The 23394-nt window shown below is 39.0% G+C and overlaps 1 protein-coding gene across 18 annotated transcripts in view; it reads right to left on the minus strand.

Moving 5' to 3' along the window:
- Positions 1–23394, minus strand: part of TENM3 (teneurin transmembrane protein 3) — a 486507-nt gene that overhangs the window by 327417 nt on the left and 135696 nt on the right. For 17 of the 18 annotated variants that reach the window (XM_074588367.1, XM_074588383.1, XM_074588378.1 and 14 more), the window contains exon 2: positions 3183–3485. In XM_074588367.1, the coding sequence (XP_074444468.1) occupies positions 3183–3414 (232 nt within the window). In that variant the 5' untranslated portion in view covers positions 3415–3485. Of the gene's footprint in view, positions 1–3182; positions 3486–11591; positions 11667–23394 lie in introns of those variants that run through there. The other variant, XM_074588368.1, reaches the window with a different exon arrangement.

A 23394-nucleotide genomic window follows, 5' to 3' on the forward strand; every position in this document is an offset into this window, starting at 1 on the left:
CTTCTTCCTCCCTAGCACATAAACAGCAAATACTCACACCTTGGAATTAAACAGTCTTTCATGGTGCTTCATCCATTGTCAAGGATGAGATTAGGTAACTTCTCAAACACGCAATATAAAATTGAGCATCTAGTTTAAAAATGCTTTTAAAGACAAAAAGCTCATGGTCTTCATTTACATGGCTGGGTGCTGAGTTTAATTATTCACAGGCTTACCAATTTTTTTGAATCTTATGTGGGGATTAACAACAAAGTGAAAATAAGTAACTAAATCAGAAGTTCCCAAAATAGTAGGCTAAACAATCCTCATCTAAAGAATTTAAAACCAAAACCCAGTTTTGCAAAAGATGAAGGGGCTTGTGAAGAAGGGAAGGAGACCACAGCAGGTCTCATCACTCGTCGATGTTATCTGAAAGCATGTTACCTAGATGAAGTTACAGTTTCCTAAACAAGCCCACCCGCTCTTCCAGTCTTATCAACTGGCTTTCAAAATTAAAATCATAATCCCAGTTAACTAATAACTTAATGTTCAAATATTTTACTAAATGTTTTAAATGCTAGTTTTAGGATTACAATGACAAACATATGCATTCCTAGGCTCTTATTTCTATTTATGCAATTAATCTCAAGGAGCAGAAATTCAACAGACGAGGAAAAAGATTCTGTGACTGGAACTGAAAATCGGAGAATCACCTCTCCACAAGTAACGATCTCCTGGCATAAAGCTACCCCTGAACAGGACACACCTATCTCCCACGGCAACATCCCCTTCTGAATTCCTACCGTGAGATTTTGGGAAGCAGGAAGGACAAAGATGTGTATGAGACAACTCAGGAAGAAGAGCTGGGAAAGTTCTGATCTGTTAGCAGAGAGCTTTGAAGGGCTTTACCCCAAAATATCAGACAGTGGACACTGGAAATTTGATATTGTTATTTTACACAGTCTGGGCAAAAAAAGTGAAACACTGGTCATGATTAATTTTAAAAATTAATTTTCAATTAAAGGTATTTATTAAAGCTTGCATTTTTTGCTTTTAGATTTATTTCCTGTTGATTTAGCAGGCTTGAATGTAATTAGACTGTCAACAAAGCCACATATCTGCACTCTATTTCTAGACAGAGGAAGGGGGGGGAAATAAATACAGGGAAGCGTGTGTTATATATTATTTAAAAACCTTTGGAATGACCTTGAACACCTTTTCCACAAAATGCTTCCAATGTCAGAAGCAGTAAATTCTCTCAGTCAAAGATGAATCAACGGAACACAGTACCTAAGACTGCAAAACAAGCCCTTTCTAACCTGACCCTATCAAACCTGCGGGTAGTCCCCAAAGGTGCTAAACCAGCACACATCAGAGGAAGCCAATAAGCCATACAAAAAGAATTGAAAGGACAACGAGGAAAATCAAACGGGCACAGATGACAGCGCTGAGACCACTGAAAGGTGAAGACGACACTACACATCCCAGACTGCCATTTCAAACCCATAGATATGTCATTTATTGCATAATGGGCAATGAGTATTAGCTAAATATTATGTACTTTTCCAGAGAAAATGAAGAGAAAAAAAAAAACCCAAGCCCCAGTGCACCATCATATGTGACATGCCAGACTACCTAGCTTCTTCCATTTCATTATTGCTATTTAAAAAGACTAGTACTCTATTCAAGCAATAGTTTATTAATCCATTAAATAATTGGAGCCTATTTTGATATAATTTTGTCACTAGTAGTAAGAAAGTGTCTACAGTAGAGGTCTTAGAAAACTTCCTCATTATTTTACCACATTAAAGTAATGAGATCAAGGTGACTAATGACTTAAAAACTAGGAAGTAGTGATGACCTGAAGTTTCAACGCATCACAGAAACCAAAAACACACAGCAGAAAGCAGACAGGCTACAGTACCAGCAAGCCTCTGTTGCATGAGCCTAAGAGAAATATTTTTATTTCCCTTGCAAACATTAGAAGGCAAAAAAGCCAACACCATCTGCCCAGCTCTAATTCTAATGTAAAGTTATTCTACTTGGAACAAACTAAAACCACCAATGGGGAAAATATTTTTAAGCATTTATAAAGTTAAAACTAAGGACTTCCTCACAGGACAAAGCTTTCTTTTTCTACCCCTAAATCTATTCTTGTTTCTTCATAAAAGAGAAGATAGCTCTATGCAGAAGACTGAGGCATAGGTTCAGTCAGCTCTTGGCCTAGCTTTATCCTTTTAGATAGCTGTTCTGCAGTACTCCATACATTTCATAACTTCTTTTTTTTCCCTCCTTATATTAAGTAGTTTAGTTGTGGAAATATAGAAATGCCAGTTCCAGAGGCTACAAAGTTGAATCCAAGGGTGACGCATAAGTGCTTAACCCTAACTAGAGCCAAGTGCAATTTCCCAGAATCACTGAGGTCCAAAGAAACCTCTTGAGATCATCTTAGTCCAAAACTCTCTGCTAAAGTACGGTCAGCTACAGCAGCTTGCCCAGGACCATATCCAGGCAGGTTTTGAGCGTCTCCAAAGATATTCATATCTCTCATGTCTCTCCATTCCTGGACTCAGAAATTCAACAGTGAGCTCTAGCAATCTGTTAGCATCTGGTTAGATATCAGAGATATCCAGTAAAAAAAAGTCCCCCAACAAACCCAAATGTACAGTGGTCTGTTACTGCCCTTGAGAGCTAAAAGATAAAGACACTGAGCTAATGCATTATTTGTACGCTCATCCACACACACACTGTTTCCCCAAACCTGTTCATAGGGCTTAGGCTTCTTGGAACAGTTGTATTTGGGTTTTTTTGGTTCATTTTGAAGCTATTGACATTTTAGGTATATCGGAGTGGGAAACTTTTAGGCAATCTGTTAATGAGTTGAATTTATGCTGGGGGTCCAGTTTTTAAACTGTAAGGCCTGAATACTTCACATTTGAGTCTGCAATGTTGTCACTGACCCATTGCCCAACATGAGCCATTTACTTAACTTTCCTGTGAATCGTATATTATTTATTTCAAAGACGGTACGTAATGTTTTTCCATCTTTGTAAACTATTTAGGGAGATACAAGTGTACTACGTGTGCAGAATGGCACTAAAACTCATGAAACTGGTATAATAACATATTCCTCGTGCAGCAAGAATGCCTTGTTTACTTGGTACTAATGAATTACACACTCTGAATTAAAACATCTTGCCTACCTTGTCTGGTATACTCATCTGCTTCTCTGTGGACCAAGTCTTTTACCCGGTTTCCATACAGCAACCTAGAGGAATCATGATCAAAAGCTTTCAAGGTTTCACTGGAGCTGTAAGACTTCTGTGTAGGCACTCTGCACTCCTCATTTTCTGCAGAAGAATTTGTATAGCGCCGTTCCTTGTCCCGTCTGCTCTTTGTCAGGGAGCAATAAGGCCTACGTTCCTTCACATCCATACTTCATTCCTTCTCTGCGCACATCAGTCCAGCTTATTTAGAAGTCTTCTCTACATTCAGCTTACATTCACCTATAACAAAATTAGAAAGACAACCGCTGATGTGTTACAATGTTCTCTAATTGCTGTGATTGCTTCCTAACTGTCTGGAAGAGAAAGATAGATCTGATCAGCCATAGGTGAGATGCACTTCTGTAACGTTTGCAAGACTTCCCAGAGTTTCATGCATGAGCTATCCTGATCAAAAAAATTAGCAATAAATTTTTGTGAACAACAACACAATACTTCTCATTTTTATACAACAGATCAGAAGATCAAAAGCATATGGAGAACTGGGAGTAAAAAATCATAGCTTTTTCAGCTTTAAGAACACATTACTCGCCTACAGTCTATCTGTAGGTAAGTTGTTTCCTCTTTTTCTGAGAGGGATGCTTTGCTTTAATGACAAGTCTGATTTCCTCCTGCTTGTCGGAAACTTCTGTTTTTAATGCCTGTTTTTGGTATCCAGACTTGTACAACTTTTTATTGTCATTTCCATTCTAAGAAAATTATTCTCATCAAGAACATATACACATAATTGCACCGCAAGCTACTAAAACATTATAGGTGATATGCAGGAAGACTTCCACAAGGCAGTTTATTGCTATTACTATTTATTTTTCTTCACTATTTCATTCCACTTAATATTCAAAACAAGGCTTCTCAGTTTCATCTCTTGGGTCCTGCACACTTACCCAAAATATCTTTATTTCTGACAGAGTAAGAAACAGTTTGGAAATTTTGGTTTTGTTTTTTAAGGAAAAGTGCTAAAATAAAGAATATATTTTTTTATATCTTTAAACAGCTGACAAAACATGTAAATGAAGAACAGTTCAGATGATTTTAGTACTTTGCAACTGCACCCAGTAACTGAGGCCCTGATAGTTCTTGTTTAACACCTTAGATATCAGAGTTCTCTCCTTTGTCTCAAGAAGAACTTTCTCCTGGGTGATCCCCTCAATTTAAAGTACTGAAATACCACAGCTTATTATTTTATGAAGAATTATCAGTCAAGTGCTTCATGATGTAGAATTAAAATGACAGTTGTCATGGTTTAACCCCAGCCAGCAGATAGGACCATGCAGCTGCTCACTCGCTCCCCCTACGTTGGGATGGGGGAGACAATCGGAAGAGTAAAAGTGAGAAAACCGGTGGGTTGAGATAAAGACAGTTTAATAGGTAGAACAAAAGCCACGCACGCAAGCAAAGCAAGGAATTGGCAGGTGCTCAGCCATCTCCAGGAAAGCCGGGCTCCATCACGCCTAACGGTGACTTGGGAAGAGAAATGCCATCACTCCCAACGTCCCCCCTTTCCTTCGTCTTCCCACAGCTTTATACACTGAGCATGACGTCCCATAGCATGGAATATCCCTGTGGTCAGTTGGGGTCAGCTGTCCTGGCTGTGTCCCCTCCTGACTTCTTGTGCCCCCCAGCCTGCTCCTGCTGGGGTGAGGAGCCAGAAAAGCCTTGAGAGCTCAGCAACAACCCAAACCACCAGTGCCCTATCACTCTATTCCCATCCCAAATCCAAACCACAGCACTGCACCAGCTGCTAGTAAAAAAAGTTAACTCCATCCCAGCTGAAACCATGACAACAGGCTACAGCACATATCACAAAGCAACAGCCACTTCCATTTGCACTCTGTTCAGCAAAAACAAGGTTGCTTTAGAACTTTTCAACTATTTCATTTTAAACATTTAATATCAAATAAACTAATTAGTTGTCACTCCTTGAAAAGATTTTTAGAGAGTATTTAATTTACTGCAGAAGCATAATTCAAGTTTGTGAATGGCAGCGTCTTTTATCATTCTGTTTTGAAATTCTCTGAAAAGCTCTTGCATTTCTTGACCTGTGTGAATCTCAATTTAGACTAAAAGACAAAGCTACAAAGCCTTCCATTAAAGCAAACTGTCTTCTATATTTATTACATTTTTCAAATGTTAAGTGGTTAGAAAGAAACTGAAATATTTGTACATGATCAGAAAAAGCAAATTTTTATAAGAGTAGTTTATTAAATTTATGGCTATTTAGATGTCTGCATGCTCATGTAGCACATCTTTTTAATTTATATAAAATACTCAGATTTTAAAATATTTGATTGATTAATGAATGAAAGTTCTTTCTGTGTAAAAACATTTTTTGAGACATTTTTATTAACACTAAACTGAATTGTGATTTTAAAAATCATTATTAACAGATACGCACAGGTATTCTTTTGCAGCGTAAAGACTTCACATGGAAGCATATCTCCCCTTTCATCTAAGCATTTCAGGACTTTAAAAAGCCACTAATTCCTAATGTCTCTAAATTGTGCCATGGGAAAACTGACATACACTATTCATCATCAAAGATGAAATAATTTCGATTTTTTTTTCCACGTTTCCAAGCTCCTTTATTATGTCAAAAAAACAAAACCAAAACACCCAGCCAAACCCTTCTTTTGCACAATATGTTGTTACTATACCAAGCTAAAATCCTCAAAGATTTAATCTGTGCTGTAGCATGAGGAAGTACTGATCTGCTTCCTACGGAAGTCAATGAATTCAATAAAACTTCAAAAGGCAGTTTTCTGGGTTATCTATTGCCTCTCCAGGCAAAGAATGAAAAGGTTAAAAAAATACAAGCTGTTTAATGGCATCTCATTATGGAGACATTTTAACAGTGGTTACACTGTCACAATAATGAAAGACCAGTGGATTTTTTTGTGGGCATTAAAAAAAAAAAAAATCCTTCAAGATTTAAGAGCCTGATCTTTTTGAATCTGACATTATACAAAACACCTGTCTACCTTCAGTAATATCTAAAAATAATTAGTATATCTACGCGAGTTGTAGGAAACACTTAACATCCTCAGTCTCATGCCCTTGAAATTATTTCATCAGTGAATGAACACACATATCTGAAAGGAGGAGACAAGAATAAAAGCTATTTAAAGATCTGTCTACAAATAAACGTTCTCTACCATGATCAGAACACAAAGAGAAAGAGAGAACACAAACATATTTGCAGAATACAGAAAGAGATAACAGTGTTAACGTTTAAGCAGTAAGCCAGCAATGACAAGTCAAACAAAGGAAGACTTGCAGATGGCTTTAAAAGAGCTGAACCGTAAGTCTTATTTCTGCGGTGGGATGTTTTACAGTCTCGGGACTGCGCAGGACTGACTGGTCCCCTCAAAAATTCCGCCCCCTCCCCCTTTTAAACAACACCTCTCACCCCTAATTTTAGAGAAACATTTTCAGTTATTGAGAAAAACATTTTAAGAAAAAACCCAAACTGTCAGTTACTGCATCTGCTCAGCTCCTTTCTTATAAAGATCACCGTAGTTAAAATATTAACAAGTGTTCCCACTCAAGTCTTCAGATTTAAATGAACCACTGTCGCACAAATTTGAACATATCTCATTTTTCTTCTCCCCTGTCTCCTATAGCATAAAAGCTGCATCCCGGGGGGTGGGGGGGTTACCCGAACGCACTGACTAGCTTTCTTTTACTATACCTTAGAAGAAGCTCAGATGAAATATTGGTAATGAGTACAATACAAACTCAAGGGAACACAGCAACTAATTTGACGCATGGACAGTTTTTTTGACAAATCAGATTAAAATCTTAAACCAAATAAAATTAAATTTATTTTGTGACATGTTACAAAAAACACTTGCCTTCATCTGCAAGTAATTTTTGCCCATATGTCAATATTTATGGTCCATCGAATAGCTTCGCTCCAATTAAATGAAAGAATTTTCATAGAGCAATATTTACAAAGCTATTGAACTACTAACTCACCCACCCACAAAAGGATGTCAGAACAGCCATACTAAATACTGTTGCATGTTGTATTACAATGCTAACGTGAAATGGCCTGCATACACTGAAGAAAATCAAAAGAGCTTTCGCTGTTGCATGCCACTACTTCAAGTTTCTGTCTGATGCTTTTCTAAGTATAAGAACCGAGGATCCTCATCTGTGTCACCGAGCACTGGGATCTCCTGCGACCTCTTCAGTGATCTGCCCAATGTCACGGGCTCCTGGCTGGATTAAACGGGAGAGAGCATGCTGATCACCAGACTGACATATCAGCTCTTATAGACTCATGCCCAGCCCATTTGTGTACATAGCTTAGCTGATGCACCTTCCCAGCATCACTCCAGATTTCAAAAACGGTTCAAAACCCTAAAGAGGAGATGCCTGTTTTTAAACTAATACTTATTTCTTTTAAACTAATACATATTTCTTTTAACTTAATTTACATAGGAAGCAGCAGAACTAGAGAAGCGTTTCTTGTACGTGCCCAGGTCTCGTTGGGACCAGAGAGCTCATTCCCTTATGTGCCAGGCTACTTTGAAGACTTCCAACATCATTCAGCACAACGTCTAATTACCAAGTCGGATAAGGTGTGTTCAAATAATAATTAGAACAAGTAAATTATCAAAATCCCTTTTTTCACTCAAAATGTCGTAGAGAGCCCAAGTGCAAACCCCAAAACACAGCACAAGGCATAACCACACACGTGTCGGAGATGCCGTGGGAGCTTCAATGACTGAAGACTCAGACACAGACAAAGCTGACTGATGCAGAGGTAGAAGTTTTACACCATATTTAAAATTCCTCAGCACAACCTTTCAGCAGTTTCTCTTAATCACCTATTGCAACGTGAAATAGAGTCACTGTAGTGACAAGGAAAAGAACCAGTTGCCCTTTTTTACAATAAAAAAGCCTCAACACTAAAGCCCTCCACTGCAATATAGGAAAAGTACAACAGACATAAAATGTAGTATATATTTTAATTGCCAAGATGTAAACGAGGCATTAGGGTCGTGCTACAAAGTGTTATCTAAAACACCCAGCTGCAACTTTAGCATGCCTGCAGGCCTTCTAAACTGTTATGGAAAATTATTGCATTTAATTCAGCAGCTTCATCTCCGAGTTCCCCAAAGGGTTACTACAGTTTGGCAAGAGGACGGCAATCGTGCCTGACGTACGCAGGGCTCCCTCCCCATCTCTCACTCGGAGAACCTTCTCCCAGCATTAAAGCTGGTTCAGCGAACACCAAGGTAAATGATTAACAAGTCTAAACATACCTCAATGTTTTATGCTCTTTGATATCTAAAAAGCTACATAGGCGCAAAGTAGTAAAAAGAAATAAAGAAGTTTCTTTTTTATTTCTTTTAAGAAATAAAGGATATTCTTTATTTCTTTATATACAAATATTTCTTTATTTATTTAAGAAATAAAATATGTTTGCTATCAAAATGAAGAGATAATTGTATAGAAAAGATTATGTCACTGCTAGGGCAGATTTATGGATCTACAGTCGTGTGCATTATATTCCCTTTCAATGTATATATCCATTTTAGAAATCTCAAAAGCAAAAATGGAACTAGTTCTGAGAATAACATGTCATTATTTTAACATATCCAGTGCTGGAATAGAAAAGGTTTCAAAAATGAGAGGATAAAACTTGTAGATTTCTCTGTTACAGAAGAACAGTAACAGAGTAAGACATACTGTTCTGAGGACGCCAAACAAGCGCTCTCCTACTCAGCCTCACCAGGAGAAGGAAGAACAAGGAAAGCAGCACGCGGCTCAGAGCAGAACCCTTCTTCCCAAGGCCGGCAGAACTGAGCTGGGGAAGAAACTGTAAGATTACATACCACAACCTTCCCTCCCAACACCTAAATCTAACAATTTAGGCATTCCTAAGAACACTAGTATTCCCAGCTGCATTTAAAAGCCTGCATCATTATTACTGAATTACTATCATTATGGAATTACTATTATTTTTATTACTAATTACTATTATTACAAATTAAGAATCATTGATCCTTCCACATTGATCCCTTAATACAATCAGCGTCTGAATGCTTGCTTAGATCGGGAACAAATTTTCCTTCATGATAAACTACCACATACACACAGGCAGTAAAAGAATCATAAGCCTTTTGCGAGAAGAAGCAGGCTTGAACTTCTGTCTGAAATAAGAGCAGAAGATTTTATGGGCTGAAAGTCAAGTCAGTGCCTATTCTCAGCATTGACAACAATTGCTGAAAATAGCGTTTAAGTAGTGCTGCTGAATAGATACATTAATGCAAGTGTAATTTGTTAATTTTAATCATAATTTCCTTTTAATCTGTAATTTTTATTAATATAAATATTACATTTGTTATGATTTGCACTAGGTATAATACTTGCATGCCTTTTAACAGCAAAAGAACAAAGCAAATTTAGCTGATATATGTAACAAGTAGATTAAAAAGTCTAAGAGTGATATGCAGAAATCAAACAGAAATTAAGGAAATCTCCTGTCCACCAAAAAATACTCACAATTCACACAACTAATCACCCATAAAACCTATTACAAACAAATACTAAGAAAAACTCAAAAGGCATAAAAGAGTGATGAAATTTCCACTTCAATGGCTGATAAAGTGAGATATGTCAGAAATCAACTGAGCTGGAAAAATGACACTTTGAAGAGGTGCTTAGGATGATCTGTAGCCATGGTGTGCCATTAGTCAAACTGATGACTCTTAATACATGGATATTTCAGGTCATCATATCTGGAAACTCACTTCTTAATATTAAAAGTCTGTCTTCCCGCACAGAGACGAGAGAGGATGCATCCGAAGTCAGCATTCTTAAGGGGGAGTGGGAAACAGATGGCCTGCCAGACAAGCAGTTCACAAACTAAAATTTTACAAAAGCCTCCTTAAGTCACTAACTAATCCTACATTTTAGAATTAAATTAAAAATGAAAAAGAAGGAAAAAAAAAATAAAAAGGAAGACCAGTAAAAAATACTGCCTATTCTTCAAGCATTTTTCTGCATCAGGGGAACAAAGCACTCATTATCTACCATCACTACAGAATGTAATGTTAGTAAAAAGTTACTTCACATAGTCTATCTAAAAATCTCAGCTTCATTAGAGACAGAACAAACAACAAATAAACGTATTCTATGTTCATTATAAAAGTTTATTGCAATAAGAGTCAGGAAAATGAGCAAGATAGAGTTCTGCAGGGTCCTGGTTAGTCATAGAGGTTAATGTTTGTGTAACAGTTTTGCTGCCATTACTTAAAATTGAAACCTTTGGGGCAGGGGGGAGAAGGAAAGAAGACCTCACGCCTCCCCTCATATGAGCAGAACGAGATGATGCACTCTCGGTGTTGATGGGAGTGGAGGGAGTACTTTTCCGGATGGCATTTTCCTGCGAGGGTACGAAGCTCCTACAGCAGCATTTGAGATGGAGCTACAGCTATTCCTGCTGGCTGGAAGCCCTGCATGCGGCAAGGCTGAAAACCTTCCGAAGAGAAAACTGAAAATAGCCATAAGTTGGCTACGCAGGGATATGGCCTGGGGCTGTGCTGGCTATTAAATTGCCAAGCAGGCCCTGCAGAAAAACACAACTTGCAAGGAGGGAGGGCTAAAACACTGGATAAATTGCTCTAGATAAACTACTCTGCTTATCTCTTGCATAAACAAGAACAGCCTCCTCAGAGGAACTCAGTACGGGGTTACACTGACAATTTTTGTTCCACCTTGTGAACTCTGATCTCAAGAGGAAATGTCTGACTCTAATCTGAGGGATTTGAATAAGATGTGTTTTTTTCTGAAGGGCTGAGAGAGCTAAGTGAGAACGGGAACACGAAGACCAAAACGAGTGAAATAATGTGGTGTGCTCCTGTAAGGAAAATGATGGTAAGACTACGTGATGGAGAGATGGAGAGGCAGAGGAAGTTAGGAGAGCAGAAATGCTGCAGTATAAAGAGAAAATGAACACCAAAATGAGTTCAGGACAGAAAGTGGAGGCAGAAAAAATAATTAGCATCCAGTACAGCAACACTGGGGACAAGTGATACAGCAAGCCTAGAGAGAGAGAAGAGTCTAAGAGGAAAAACTGAGTGGAGGAAGAGAACAAAGAAAACTTCAGAAGGGAGAAACTTTGTGCCTCATTTACTTCAGAGGAAAGTAATACATTCTGAGAGAGACAGCACTGGGTAATTCATTATTCAGCAGCAACTAAAAAGGCCTAAATACTTTCCTCCACTCATTTAAACTTGAAATTCATCCTTTATGCCATCAGCTCCTTCCCTTCACCATCCTTTTGACAAGAATTTACCCCCATCCCTTCTTACTCACCCCATCTCAATGGTCTCTTGATTTATGCAAGTATAAATTCCTTCTTGAACCGTACCTCCCAAGTTTACTTCTGCACCAGCTCAGAGCTCTTCCGCACAGTCCACTTTTGTTCAGGAACAAAGCCACAGAAATCTAGGGAATTTTAAAACTAAAACAAGTGGGGTGGAGAACCTGACACAGGAACAACATGTGAGAAGCCATGAGCATCAGCAAAGGTGCAACAGTCCCCGAGTCCCCAAGCAGAGAGCACAGCACAATGGTTTCTGCATTTCTGTTTGGAGAACAAAGCTATCGGTGTGTCAGCTTCACCATCTGAACAGGCTGTCGATCATTCAACTCCCCCTTCAACAACTCAGAGTTAATTTCAAACAATCTGACAGTAGCGAGGTTTCAAAAATAACACATCTCTCAAGTCACTATAAGGGAAATGAGGTATATTACATGTGACATGCAAGAGCTGGGCATACAGTCGCAGGACTGAGCTGAAAATATCACTGTGAAGGTGTCTGGAAATGAAAGGAGGACCTGCGGAAACTGCAATGAGGATGTCAGTGAGGACACGCAGCAGTGAGAAGAAAGAGCAAAGGGTAGAGCTGAAGCTATTGCTGTGATCGCATGACACAGGATACACATGCACCATCAGCCTCTCTTTCCACGTACAGCTCCTCATTGTCAAAGCTGAAATGCCACATAAACAGAGGACATTCACAAAATGGTTTTTCTTTTCACAATGATCTGACGGGTAGCTGGATTCTTCAGTCCCAGTCACACTATAATTAGGATACTGTTGCAGCCTGGAAACCTGGAGAATTATTAGCGACTCACCTCAGTAGAGAGTGACTAGTAAGATGTTTAAGGCACGCTGCCAATTTTTTTAATGCTCAGAACGCTGTTTTGTTCAAACTTATCTCCTTGCCCCCCTGCCCTGACTTTCCTTCTCAAAACAGCAACAAATCAAAACCACACAGACACAAGCAAGAAAAGTCCCAAACATGATGGAAAATCCCCCCAGAAACATGGGGAGTGCTGTATACTCATCCTGTCACAACATTCATTTACCACTCCTAACACCGTGGAGTGAAAATTTATTAGCTAATGCCTACACAACATGCAGTAAAGCACTGTGTAACTTGATTAAGTTTACATTAGCAATCCCTACTAGTGTATTTAACTATCCCATCTATTCAGACTGTATCAGCTGTCATGTCTCCCTATATACTCCCCAGTTTCCTGCTTCTCTCTCTGCACAAGCTGTATCTTCTTGTCACAACCTCTAATTGTCTCTTCTTCAGTACTAGCCAACATCAGCAGACAGGAAAGGCTGGAGGTTGTTTGCCCTGCTGGATTCACTTCCTTGCCATAATCCCCGTTCTACCTCTCTTTCAAACCATCCCTTTCAAAGCATCACATTTTTAGCCTTACCTTAAAGGTCGTACAAAAACTCTTTCTCCTATAATCACCCCATTCCGCTCCTACCTCCCAGGTTTTGTCTCCAATTTCAACAGAACTAAGACTTTGATTAGGGCAAACAAAAGAATAATGCATTTTAAAATAAGTCCCTTTGGCTAACTGTGTGAGACACAAGATTTCCCACACCACTTAGCAATTTTGTTCAAAGGACCATGTTTCTCTCTGAGAGTGTCCACACAGCCTGCTCTGGCATGGCCCTAGCTGGCTAACAGCCAAAATCCTCTCTGTTTAGTTAAAGAACAAACAATTAACCTTTAATAAATGCAAAGCTGGGGAAGTACCCAACGAACTACCTCAAACCGACCTCCTCTTTTGCTGGTGTGTGTTACCTGTAGGTGAGGCACCCAGCTGTGCTTCCACATGCCCAATTTCTACTGCAGGGTTGCAGCCGGGCTGCTGCTGGCAGAGCCCAATGCCGGCACCCGGTCCACTGCGCTCATGTCTCTGAGAGAAACCAGTCTCGACTTGTAAAGAATGCTTCATTGCCTGAAGATCCCAATTTTGCAAGAGGAAAAAAAAAAAAAAGTACAAGCTTCTACACTAAGTGTTGAGCAGCTTCACATTATGCTTTGGGAGGGGAGGGAAGTTGCTTCTTTAAACCTTTCAATTCCCCACTTAAGATACACTCAGAATTTCTTAGTACAATCATTGATTAAAAGTCCTTCTAACTAAAGCAACAATTCACTTCAGCAACCAATCTCAAGGTGACCTTTAAAGGATGGGCAACTTCTCTCCTTTAAAAAAGTCTCTTAATAAAATAAATGGAAAGTTAAACACGAAACACATGGGCAATTAACTGTAACTGAATAATGAAAATATTTAACAATTATCAACGAAATCCTTTTTGATTTAATATGAGTTTGTAGAGAAGCGCCACGGTTCAGTTAGACCAGAACTAAACTGTGGGTAATTGTATTTCTTACCAAGTAAGTTTAGCAAGCACAGGTGCAAGACAAAGCCAGGAACACTGCAGGCTTCGGAGCATTTACAGGACAAGGAAAGCACCAGCAGAAGGAGGAAGAGAATCTTTCCCACAGTGACAGTCAAGATGCCCCAGACAAGTCCATACGTACTACCTGGGTGGATGAGCAGGCAGTTTGATTTCCATCCTGTTTCAAATATTTCTAATTCCGTTTTAATACAAAACATAGAGTGGAACTACCACTAATTCATTATTTGCATGGCCTTATACCTAATACGAAACTATTTGTGATTTTCTTACTCTCTAGTTAAGGACATAGACGCCATACCATTATAGGCTCTTCCAAGCATTAACTTTTTCCTGAATTGTCTTGAGGTATTTTTTTGTGGGAACAGAAAGAGGGTACGAGATGCATTCACAAGATGAAGGCAGGATCTGGAAAGTTTCTTGATGTACACAATGGAGTAGAGAGGGTCACATCCATCCTAAAGTGAAGGACCCTGTGGCATAGTAGGACATCCGAGAAGTTCCCTCAACTGCGTTAGCTACGTTCAGAAGCATTTAAACTTTTAGGAAAATTCTGATCTTTCTCTCCTACTGCTGATGGGTGGGCTAGGACTGAAGAAATGCAGGCATCAGAAAAGGGAGAAAACACCCGGTACCTGCACCTGAGCTTGGCGGCATCAAAATCTTGTCTCTGTATTTACACAGCCGAGGAGCACACTCAAAACGTACAGTACTGACAGATCCAGTCTGCACTGAAAAGGTTGGCCAACATAGTTGAATTTACTACAAGCCATAGCTTAAGCTAGCAAAATTTAATGTGCAGATGCAGCGATGCTGGCAGAAGAGTGCACTTTTAAAACCACTGATGTAGATAAGCCCTGAGACTGGAGCCGGTCTGATGAATATCATAGGCTCTTAACGCATCCAGGTGAAAGGATAAGCACACCCAGCAGGGCGATTGAAGGGGTTCACACCACTCGGCTATCATCATCTCCGGACATACTCATCTTCTGGGGGGGTCTCATTCAGCTGGGAACAACGAATGGGCGACTCCACACCTCCAATTCACGCACAGACTGCTTTGTTGTGCTGCACGGAGCTGTCGGGGAGGATTAGTGATACAATTTGTGTGTGTCTAAGTTAATTGGGGTTTCCGAGAAGCAGGTGTCAGAAAGAAAAGTATTTAACATAGGATATACACCAGTATTTGGGGAGTTTATCTTTCATATGGGGGAACAGGAAGGATAAAGGAAATCTTAATATTCCTTTACATTAGTTAGGATCTCCATTTACCTGAATTTAAGCATATGCAATATATATTAATATTTATTTGTGAGAGAATTAAAAATTCTCACACACAGACAGCAAGTAGTGCAAACAAAAAAAAACCCAAACCCAACAAGCCCAGAAACACCAAGCAGAGCTGTAATAGAGACAGACTTGCACAGAGAGTTTGAAACAGTGATGGAGACTAGTGCAAAGCAGGTGAGAGAGAGATTGCAAAGGTGAGGAGACGTTTTATAGCTCTGTGGCCTGACTAGGCACAGAACCATCAGATCTTGCTTCCCTAATGCCTAAAAAGCTTAATTGAGCATTACAAATATAGTGAAATGTGTACATGAGCATATAAATACGTATACATGTAAAATAAATGTTACATATATGCAAATATATAAAAAAAAATAAAAAAACTATGAAGGACATATTGTGGGGAAAGTATTATAAGAAGTCATCTTCTTTTGAATCTAAAAATAACAAAACCCACTACGTAGCTAACTTAAGATAAGCCAGGTTGGGAAATTTAAGTTACTAATTTGACTACCTTCAGCAATTTTATATTCCAAAACACTTTAATGCTGATAATTTGTCTCTTCACAATAATGGATTCTTTATGGTAAAAGTGACCAAACAAAGATAACTAGGAAGTACTGGAGGAAGGAGCAAGGCAGGAATGTTCTTAGAACTATGTAAGTTCAGTTTTTAAATAGTCTCTCTTCCCCCTCCCCTCAAAAAGAAAAGTGGGAATCTCCCCTATCCAAATAGACATGGCTGAAAATTTTTAAATTTACGTGACACAGCAATTAGTCAGATGTGCAAAATGCCATCGTGGAGATAAATTCTACGCTGGTTTTGAAGCTAGAAAACCATAAAACTGTAATTGCCTCCAAATTCCTTTTATCTATTTACTCAATTAAAATGAAATTTACTATGGAACCAAAACCAGCATCTCTAGCTAGTAATAACTATGTATTGCTCTGTATTGTCTTACCTGTTATCCCCATAGGGCTGTGTTCCTGTGTACCTAAAGGAGAAATTAGTAGCTTTTGGCAGAAATGCCAAATTTATCAGGAGCTGCTGCCTCAAAAGAGGAAAAGTTCTGTCTATCAGCAAGTCAAACACATTGCTGTGAGGCTGAATCTACTAGCTCCTGTTTAAAGCATTTAGTTACCTTTCACAGCAACATGGCAACAACAACAAAAACACTACTGGCTGGTACGTGACTCTGGTTTAAAAGGTGCTGACTGTCCTGCAGAATTGTTAAATTAGAGATTGTGTCACAGTGATTCAGTAACAGCAACAACTTAAAGAACTAATGAAGTGGTATCTTACCTCACTGGGATGTCAGTCCTAAAAGCTTAAGCCCTCCGGTTCAGTGTGCATCACGCTCGTGGTAGGACACAACACAGTTTTCTTAGAATTCAATCTGTCAGTCCCGATTTCTGAACGCCTTATCCATGAAATCATGAAGCAGGTTGGCTTCGTCAAATGAGACATAATTCAGATTCACAAAGTACTGTTTGCCAGAATCCCCGTGATAAAATTACAGAGCCTGTGGTTTTGGGCAACAACAGGAAAAAAAAAAAAAAAAAAAAAAAAGACTTGGGAGTCTTTTGGGGGAGTCTATGTTCTCCCCATTGACTGAAGAGGAAGCCAACAGGATTTGGCAGATGCTTACAAGAAATTCAGTGTAAAACTTATTTAAAAAGAAAATAAATCACACAGAACAGCTTTTCTTGTTGTTTTCTTTTTGTTTTTTTTTTTTTAAATGAGGGGAAATAGCGACGATAACAGCGTTCCCTTCCCTCCTCTCCCCTTTAGCAGAAGCCCCTGGGGGTTTGAACAGCCATCTAAGAGGAGCGAACCAGTCCTCCAGCGCTCCACCACCCAGTGGGCCTGAAGGAACATGGAGAGGACCATCCCACGCTTCTCCTGCTGAGGCTGGGCCGTGGTGTGGCCGCAGGGGAGACACGAAGCCAGAAGAGCCACAAGGAAGAGATGGATAGGGCTTGCAGAAAACGAGGAGACTACCTTTTCTCCTTAGTCAGCATTAGCTTATTACTTGTATCTACTTTGTTTTGTCATTAAAAAAAAAAAAAAAAAAAAAGAAATAAAAATCTTTTTTAGCCAGGTTTAAATAAGAAGTTTCTGACCTGCAGCGATTACTTCAGTCAGCCTGTTTGAGTGCATTTGGTAGTGTTGACCGACATGGTTCTCTCTGAGAGGAAATATGAGCCAGATGCTGATGACTTCAGAAAGCTTTAATCTAATTATATTTCTATATACGAAGTAGCCCAATAAATATGATTCTTGCCAACGCTAGTGAAAGGCCAGAGGCTTTGCGCTGACCTGGCAGCACAGGGTCTCGGGAGCTGACTGGGGTTGTCTTGACCTGAGGTGATCGAGCACGGCCTGTCCCTGAAAACATTGTGGGGAACGTCTGACGCCCCACAGGCTACAATAAAACATATAAAAACAGCCCCAGGTGGGGCCAAGATCAAGAAGGAAGCCAGCCCCACTGTGAACATTGTGCTGCCTGGGGCGGAGGGCAGGGAATGCTGGGGACCGCCTGGAAACACCCCTCCACACACGCGGCCACCATTTTGTTCCCCCTCACAACCCTGCGGAACACCAAAGTGGGGTAGGCACTCGGAAGTTTTTGTTTAACAGTTTTAAATGTATTACTGAAGAGGCTTTTCTACATTCTGTTGGCTATCAGACTGCTAAAACATTAACCGGACTACTAGGAAATTCTTAGTTCTTTATCTATGGCATGTGCCCTTTTATCTTAAGAAGATTTGGAGCGTATCAATAAAGCGCATCTTCCCAGCCACAAGGAACAGCTTTTAAAAGCAAACGGAGAACTGTAAAAGCTTTGGAAGATTTTTAAAAAACTGGGGGTCCTGAGAGCTACAGATCATTAGTTCTCCTGCCACTTTCCACTGCTTTTTCCTTACTCTCTCTGTACGCAAAACCTTTGTCTTCAGGAACGTGTAGTAGAGAGTAACGATAATAATGGGTGCTGCCACACCAGCTCTCACTTCGGCAATAGCCTCTGACTAACGAGTGTTCATCATAGGACACTAATGACATGCATGCTAAATCACAGCATAATTATTGCACGCTGCATCCAAGTGCTCACTTTCCATATCCGTAATAAGCATCAATAGTTTTCAGAATAAAAAAAAAAAAAAAGGAGAAGAAACTTTGGAAAATATAGTATTAAATCTGACCTACTGAAACGAAAGAATTTTAAACATCACATCATTAACAGCTAACTACTTCAAGGAAACTATAAACACTCTGTATTTTAAGTAAGCAAAACTCTACACGACATCAAGAGAAGCCTTACCTTCCACCACATATCAGTTATAACCAAAACAATCTTATTGCCTATCTTTGTTCGAAGTACCTTTTACTACTATGGGAATTGGTTTATTTGTTTAGCTGGATAGGTAATTTATATATCTAGTAATTATATTATGGGTTAAAAGATCTGCTTTACTACTATCACTGTAATTGACTCACAAAGATTACTTGCTGAAACAGCGAACCCTTTTTCATGGAGCTTCTTTGTTCCGTTACTGAATAAGACCTGTGATTAATATTAACCTTTATTCCAACACAGATCCTTATGAAGGTAAGGGGAAAATATTCTATTTCATGATCCTTTGGAAGAATCTGCCCTCTCTCCCACAGACCTTAAACCACCCAAATTCCCAGAGACAGTTTTGTGAAATGTATCCTTTGATGAGCTTCAAAATCAGGCATTTTCGCACAAAAAAACCCCAAACTCCTGTCTCTATACTCTGCTGCTGCCACCGTCGCTAACGATTAGAAGCTTTCAGCACCGTGAATAATTCAGAATCTCATCTGTTCCTTTCAGTGTAAAGACAACGTTGAGAGAAAAAGGTCACTTTTTTTCTCCTTCCAACCACTGACTTTTCCATCCCAGCACTGGTCCGATCGCATGATACACCTAGTGTTTGACATGCATCCCCTGACAGCTTCTTAGCAGCAGTTAGTCTGTTTAGCTTAGAGTACAAAAATAATAGGAGCACAAAGGAATGACAAGTTTCAGCGGTTATACACGCAGTACCAGCACTCATGTTTGTGTAGTTATTTCAGATACTTGATGTACAGTAGGCCTGTGTTTAATTATAAAATAGACAGATGTCAGCATACATATTGTAACCAGGCAATCTGGCACTGATGCACAGAAACAGTGGTACTTGAAAAACATTTATTAAAAATAAAGATGAGCACTATAATCACCTGTTTTCCAAAGACTAACACTTGAGAATACTCCCCTTCAGGCCTTTTTGAAAAGACTGTAAATTCACTGCCACTTTCTCTTTCATCTCGTGATTAAAAAGCGTAAGGCTGTCAATATATACACATACAGGTTTATTTGAAATAATAAAGTGATAAGATTATAGAGCCTGCATTTTTTTGCAACAACAGAAAATATGCAGGTTTATTTGAAAGTGGTATCTGTCGGAGCAAGACAGATTTAGGCAATATAGTATTTAAGGGATTAATTTCTGTTTACTTGAATCTTCTCCTCCCTTCACTGAAATTATAACCTTTTTTTAGGCCAAGAAAGCTTGTTTTAAATACATATGTGAAGGATCTGTATTACAGCAAACGCTTCATTTTCCAAATTTTAACTTGAATTTCATTGAACTCTAACACACACCCAATTGAAGGCTGCTGAACTGAACCACGAGTTTGTGTCTAACCATGAAGAAAGCTAGAGTATTCTTTGATACTAAAAAAAAAAAAAAAATCTGCCAGTTAATACAGCAGAGCATAGCATCTAAGTATTTCTACCCATCTATTTCATTCTTTTCTTCCTCTGGCTGAAATCAACTTGATGGTCAAGGAAGATAACCACCTAAGGGAGAATGAAAGATTACGATCCTTCCCCTCTCAAATAAAAAAAAAAAAACATTAAAAAACCAAACCCCAAACCCTCTACGCAGGGAACAAACCACCCCCCTCCCCAATTCCTAGTGTTTAAATAAGGTCTAGCAGGTTGAGGGGTTTGTTACCTGACATCTTTTCCCCATTTCCTTCCTTCTTGCCAAATAACTTTAGATATATCACAAAATGTCAAATTTGGTCTCCCAAAGGAGTTTTCAATGTCTTTATTATAGAGATCAATGAAGTCCTCTGTCAGACTTCAGCAGAAAGAACACGAGCGCTCCATCCTGAGGAGGGTAAACTTTCTCCCAAGCATCCTTCACTCAGAACCACCTCCCCACGCACCTCCCCAAACATGGCTAATAATGAACAATTTAACAAAAAATAAACAAAACAAAACAAACAATCAAAAAAAAAAAACCAAAAAACCCAACAAACCACACAACAAAAAACAGTGTGCATTTACTCACCTGCTATAAATTTTGGTCTAATATTTTCTTGAGAAAAAAACCAGAACTAGATATTTATCATTCTGAGAACAGGACAAAGCCTCTGTTTCTAATTTAAAAGTTCCCTAAACATCTCAATTCTACACAGACTGTCAGAAGCATGCTGCATGAAGAGCCAAAAGTGGTTATAAACTTCCCAACTCCCAAATGCTGCACGTCTGCAACCTCCCATTGCAAACGTCCTGTGTAACACTGAGTAATCAGTGCATTTGAAGTTCTTGGTCATGTTGTATGACTCTCTCTGTATCTCTAAAAACAATTACATTAATACCATGTGTAAGTCTGGGTTATGTCAGGTAGTACAGGATTCTAATAAATGTGTGGGCTCCTTTGCACAATTGTAGGGTAACAAGATATTCTTAGGTGTCTGGTAAAGGGAGTGATTCAAGCATGTGTTTCTATGGTAGAATTTACATATACTAGATACACATTCTAAACGTTACATCAATTTTTACAAGCTTAAGAAAAGGAATATTAATTTTTATTTTTTAAAAATTCAGGCAGGTATGCTGCCTGTGTATTTGACAGAGAGGGAGAACACCGGGAGCTCTTCAGATAGGTGACTGTAAGGCTACCCTCCTACCAATTAACAGAGCGGCTACTGCACTTAGCGATGGCAATAATACAAGCTGCAGTCCACAAAAGGCAGCTGCAGGCTCTCCTTAGCCACGCAACCCACAGAATCCTTTAGATTGGAAAAGACCTTTAAGACCATTGACTCCAACCATTACCCTAACACTGCCAAGTAACCACTAACCCATGGCCCTCAGCACCACATCTACGTGTCTTTTAAATCCCTCCAGGCATGGCGACTCCACCACTTCCCTGGGCAGCCTGTTCCAATGCTCGGCAACCCTTTTGGGAAAGAAATTTTTCCTGATATCCAATCTAAACCTCCCCCGGCACAACTTGAGGCCGTTTCCTCTCATCCGAAACAAACACTGAAGTCTTACAAGCCAGCCTGCCTCTTCAGGACAAAAGACCTCCCTACAGGCCATGGCAGAGTAGGACAGACCAGCATACAGGAGGCATACAGGTTCAGCAACTTGCCGCAGCTATTTAGCTTTTACAGACAAAAGACAATAAAGAATAAGGTAAATGCAATATAGACGATGTTCAACAGATCAATAGGCACAGCAGCTCCCATTTAGAACAAGACTTTTAACTAAGAAATTGAAGTAATTAACTCCTTTATCCCAATATTTTGTCTCAAGCCAGTAACAACCAACATCACTGTGCTCTGTACAACTTTTGGTGATTTTCCTTGTTGGGAACAGAGTCAAAGTTTGGGTTTCTCCCACTTCTACTGGTGAAGTATGGAAGGAATCTGACCAGCAAAGCAGACAAAGCATTTCATTCAATGCAATAAATTTAAATAAAATTTCTACCAGCAGGTTTTACTGTCCAGCTCAAAGCCCTGTCCTTCTGTGCTGCTGCGATGAACAGCGATAACCAGTGCGCATGAACATGAATTTTTTGGCGGGACTTGCTTGCCACCAGTAATCTTCCCAACGTACCATATTGAAAAAGGAAGGCAAATGAAAATGAGGAGCTAAGAATTTATCTTCAGCTGTAAACAAGAAATACCAGTTGGTATAATGACTGTCGTATGCAATTCATTTATGGTGTTATATCCCTCATGCCAACAAGCACCAATGTAAATTGTAGTAAGAAAAAAATCAATTAAATATTTCTAATTTCTATTTCTAATTCAATTCTAAATCTTTCTAAAACACAGCCAGCACATATAATAGAAGTATTAATGTGAGACACTACCAATTTTAATAGAGTTTTTAGGTTTTTTACATCTCAAGTGTGGCATTTTTGAAAGAAACACCTAGGAAATATGCAAAACTGTCAGTAACAAGTCAAACCAAGTAAAGCATCACTCCTAAGTTTTGAAGTAATCTGAAAATAGTGATGAATGATGGAAGACACCTACATGAAAGATTTGCATCGTTAATTGTTTTAAAGTTTGTAAGTTCAGTGAATGCATTGTCAACACGAAATCTTAAATAAATATTTGTATTTAAGTTGTTATTTGTCAGATTCCCATTGTCTCTGCCTAATCTGTTCGCACTTTGAATTGTGTGCTGAAAAATGGAAGAACTTCAACAAATTAATTGCTTGTCACTTTTTGCTAAGATCATTAAAGCTTATTCGTAGCAGTAAAAAACATTGCTCATTAATTTTTATTGGAGGGGGGAGGAGGGAGGAAGAGGGCACTATGGTCCAGGCTCAGAGGAAAATAGGCATTAAATAAAAAAAAAAGGTAACAAATGGATTTTTGGAACGCGTACGCAGCCATACGCTGCTAAACCTGCTATCACATATATGCTTAATCTTACTACAGTGAGGAGTCTACTGTCTGGAACAAAATTACACATACAATTTTCAAGGTCACACACTTATGCATATGAGTTAGCCTATCGCGGTGAAAAAATTGTCTTGCGTGCTGAATGATTTACATTCCGGTATTCCAATTTTAAATAAGCTTTGACAACTCACCTTAGAGTGATTAGTCAGAATCTCAGAATTCGCGATGAGTATGAAAAAAAAAACCAAAACGATTGTTTGTAACATACTGTATGAAAACTATCTATAATTACCCTGGCTGTTTCTTTCATGGCTATTTAATTGCCTCCCATAATCATTTACAATCCACATGCAGCTGTGCATTCTATATAAAAAA

The sequence above is a fragment of the Larus michahellis genome, chromosome 5 (genome assembly GCF_964199755.1).
Source record: "Larus michahellis chromosome 5, bLarMic1.1, whole genome shotgun sequence".
NCBI classification, from domain to species: domain Eukaryota; kingdom Metazoa; phylum Chordata; class Aves; order Charadriiformes; family Laridae; genus Larus; species Larus michahellis.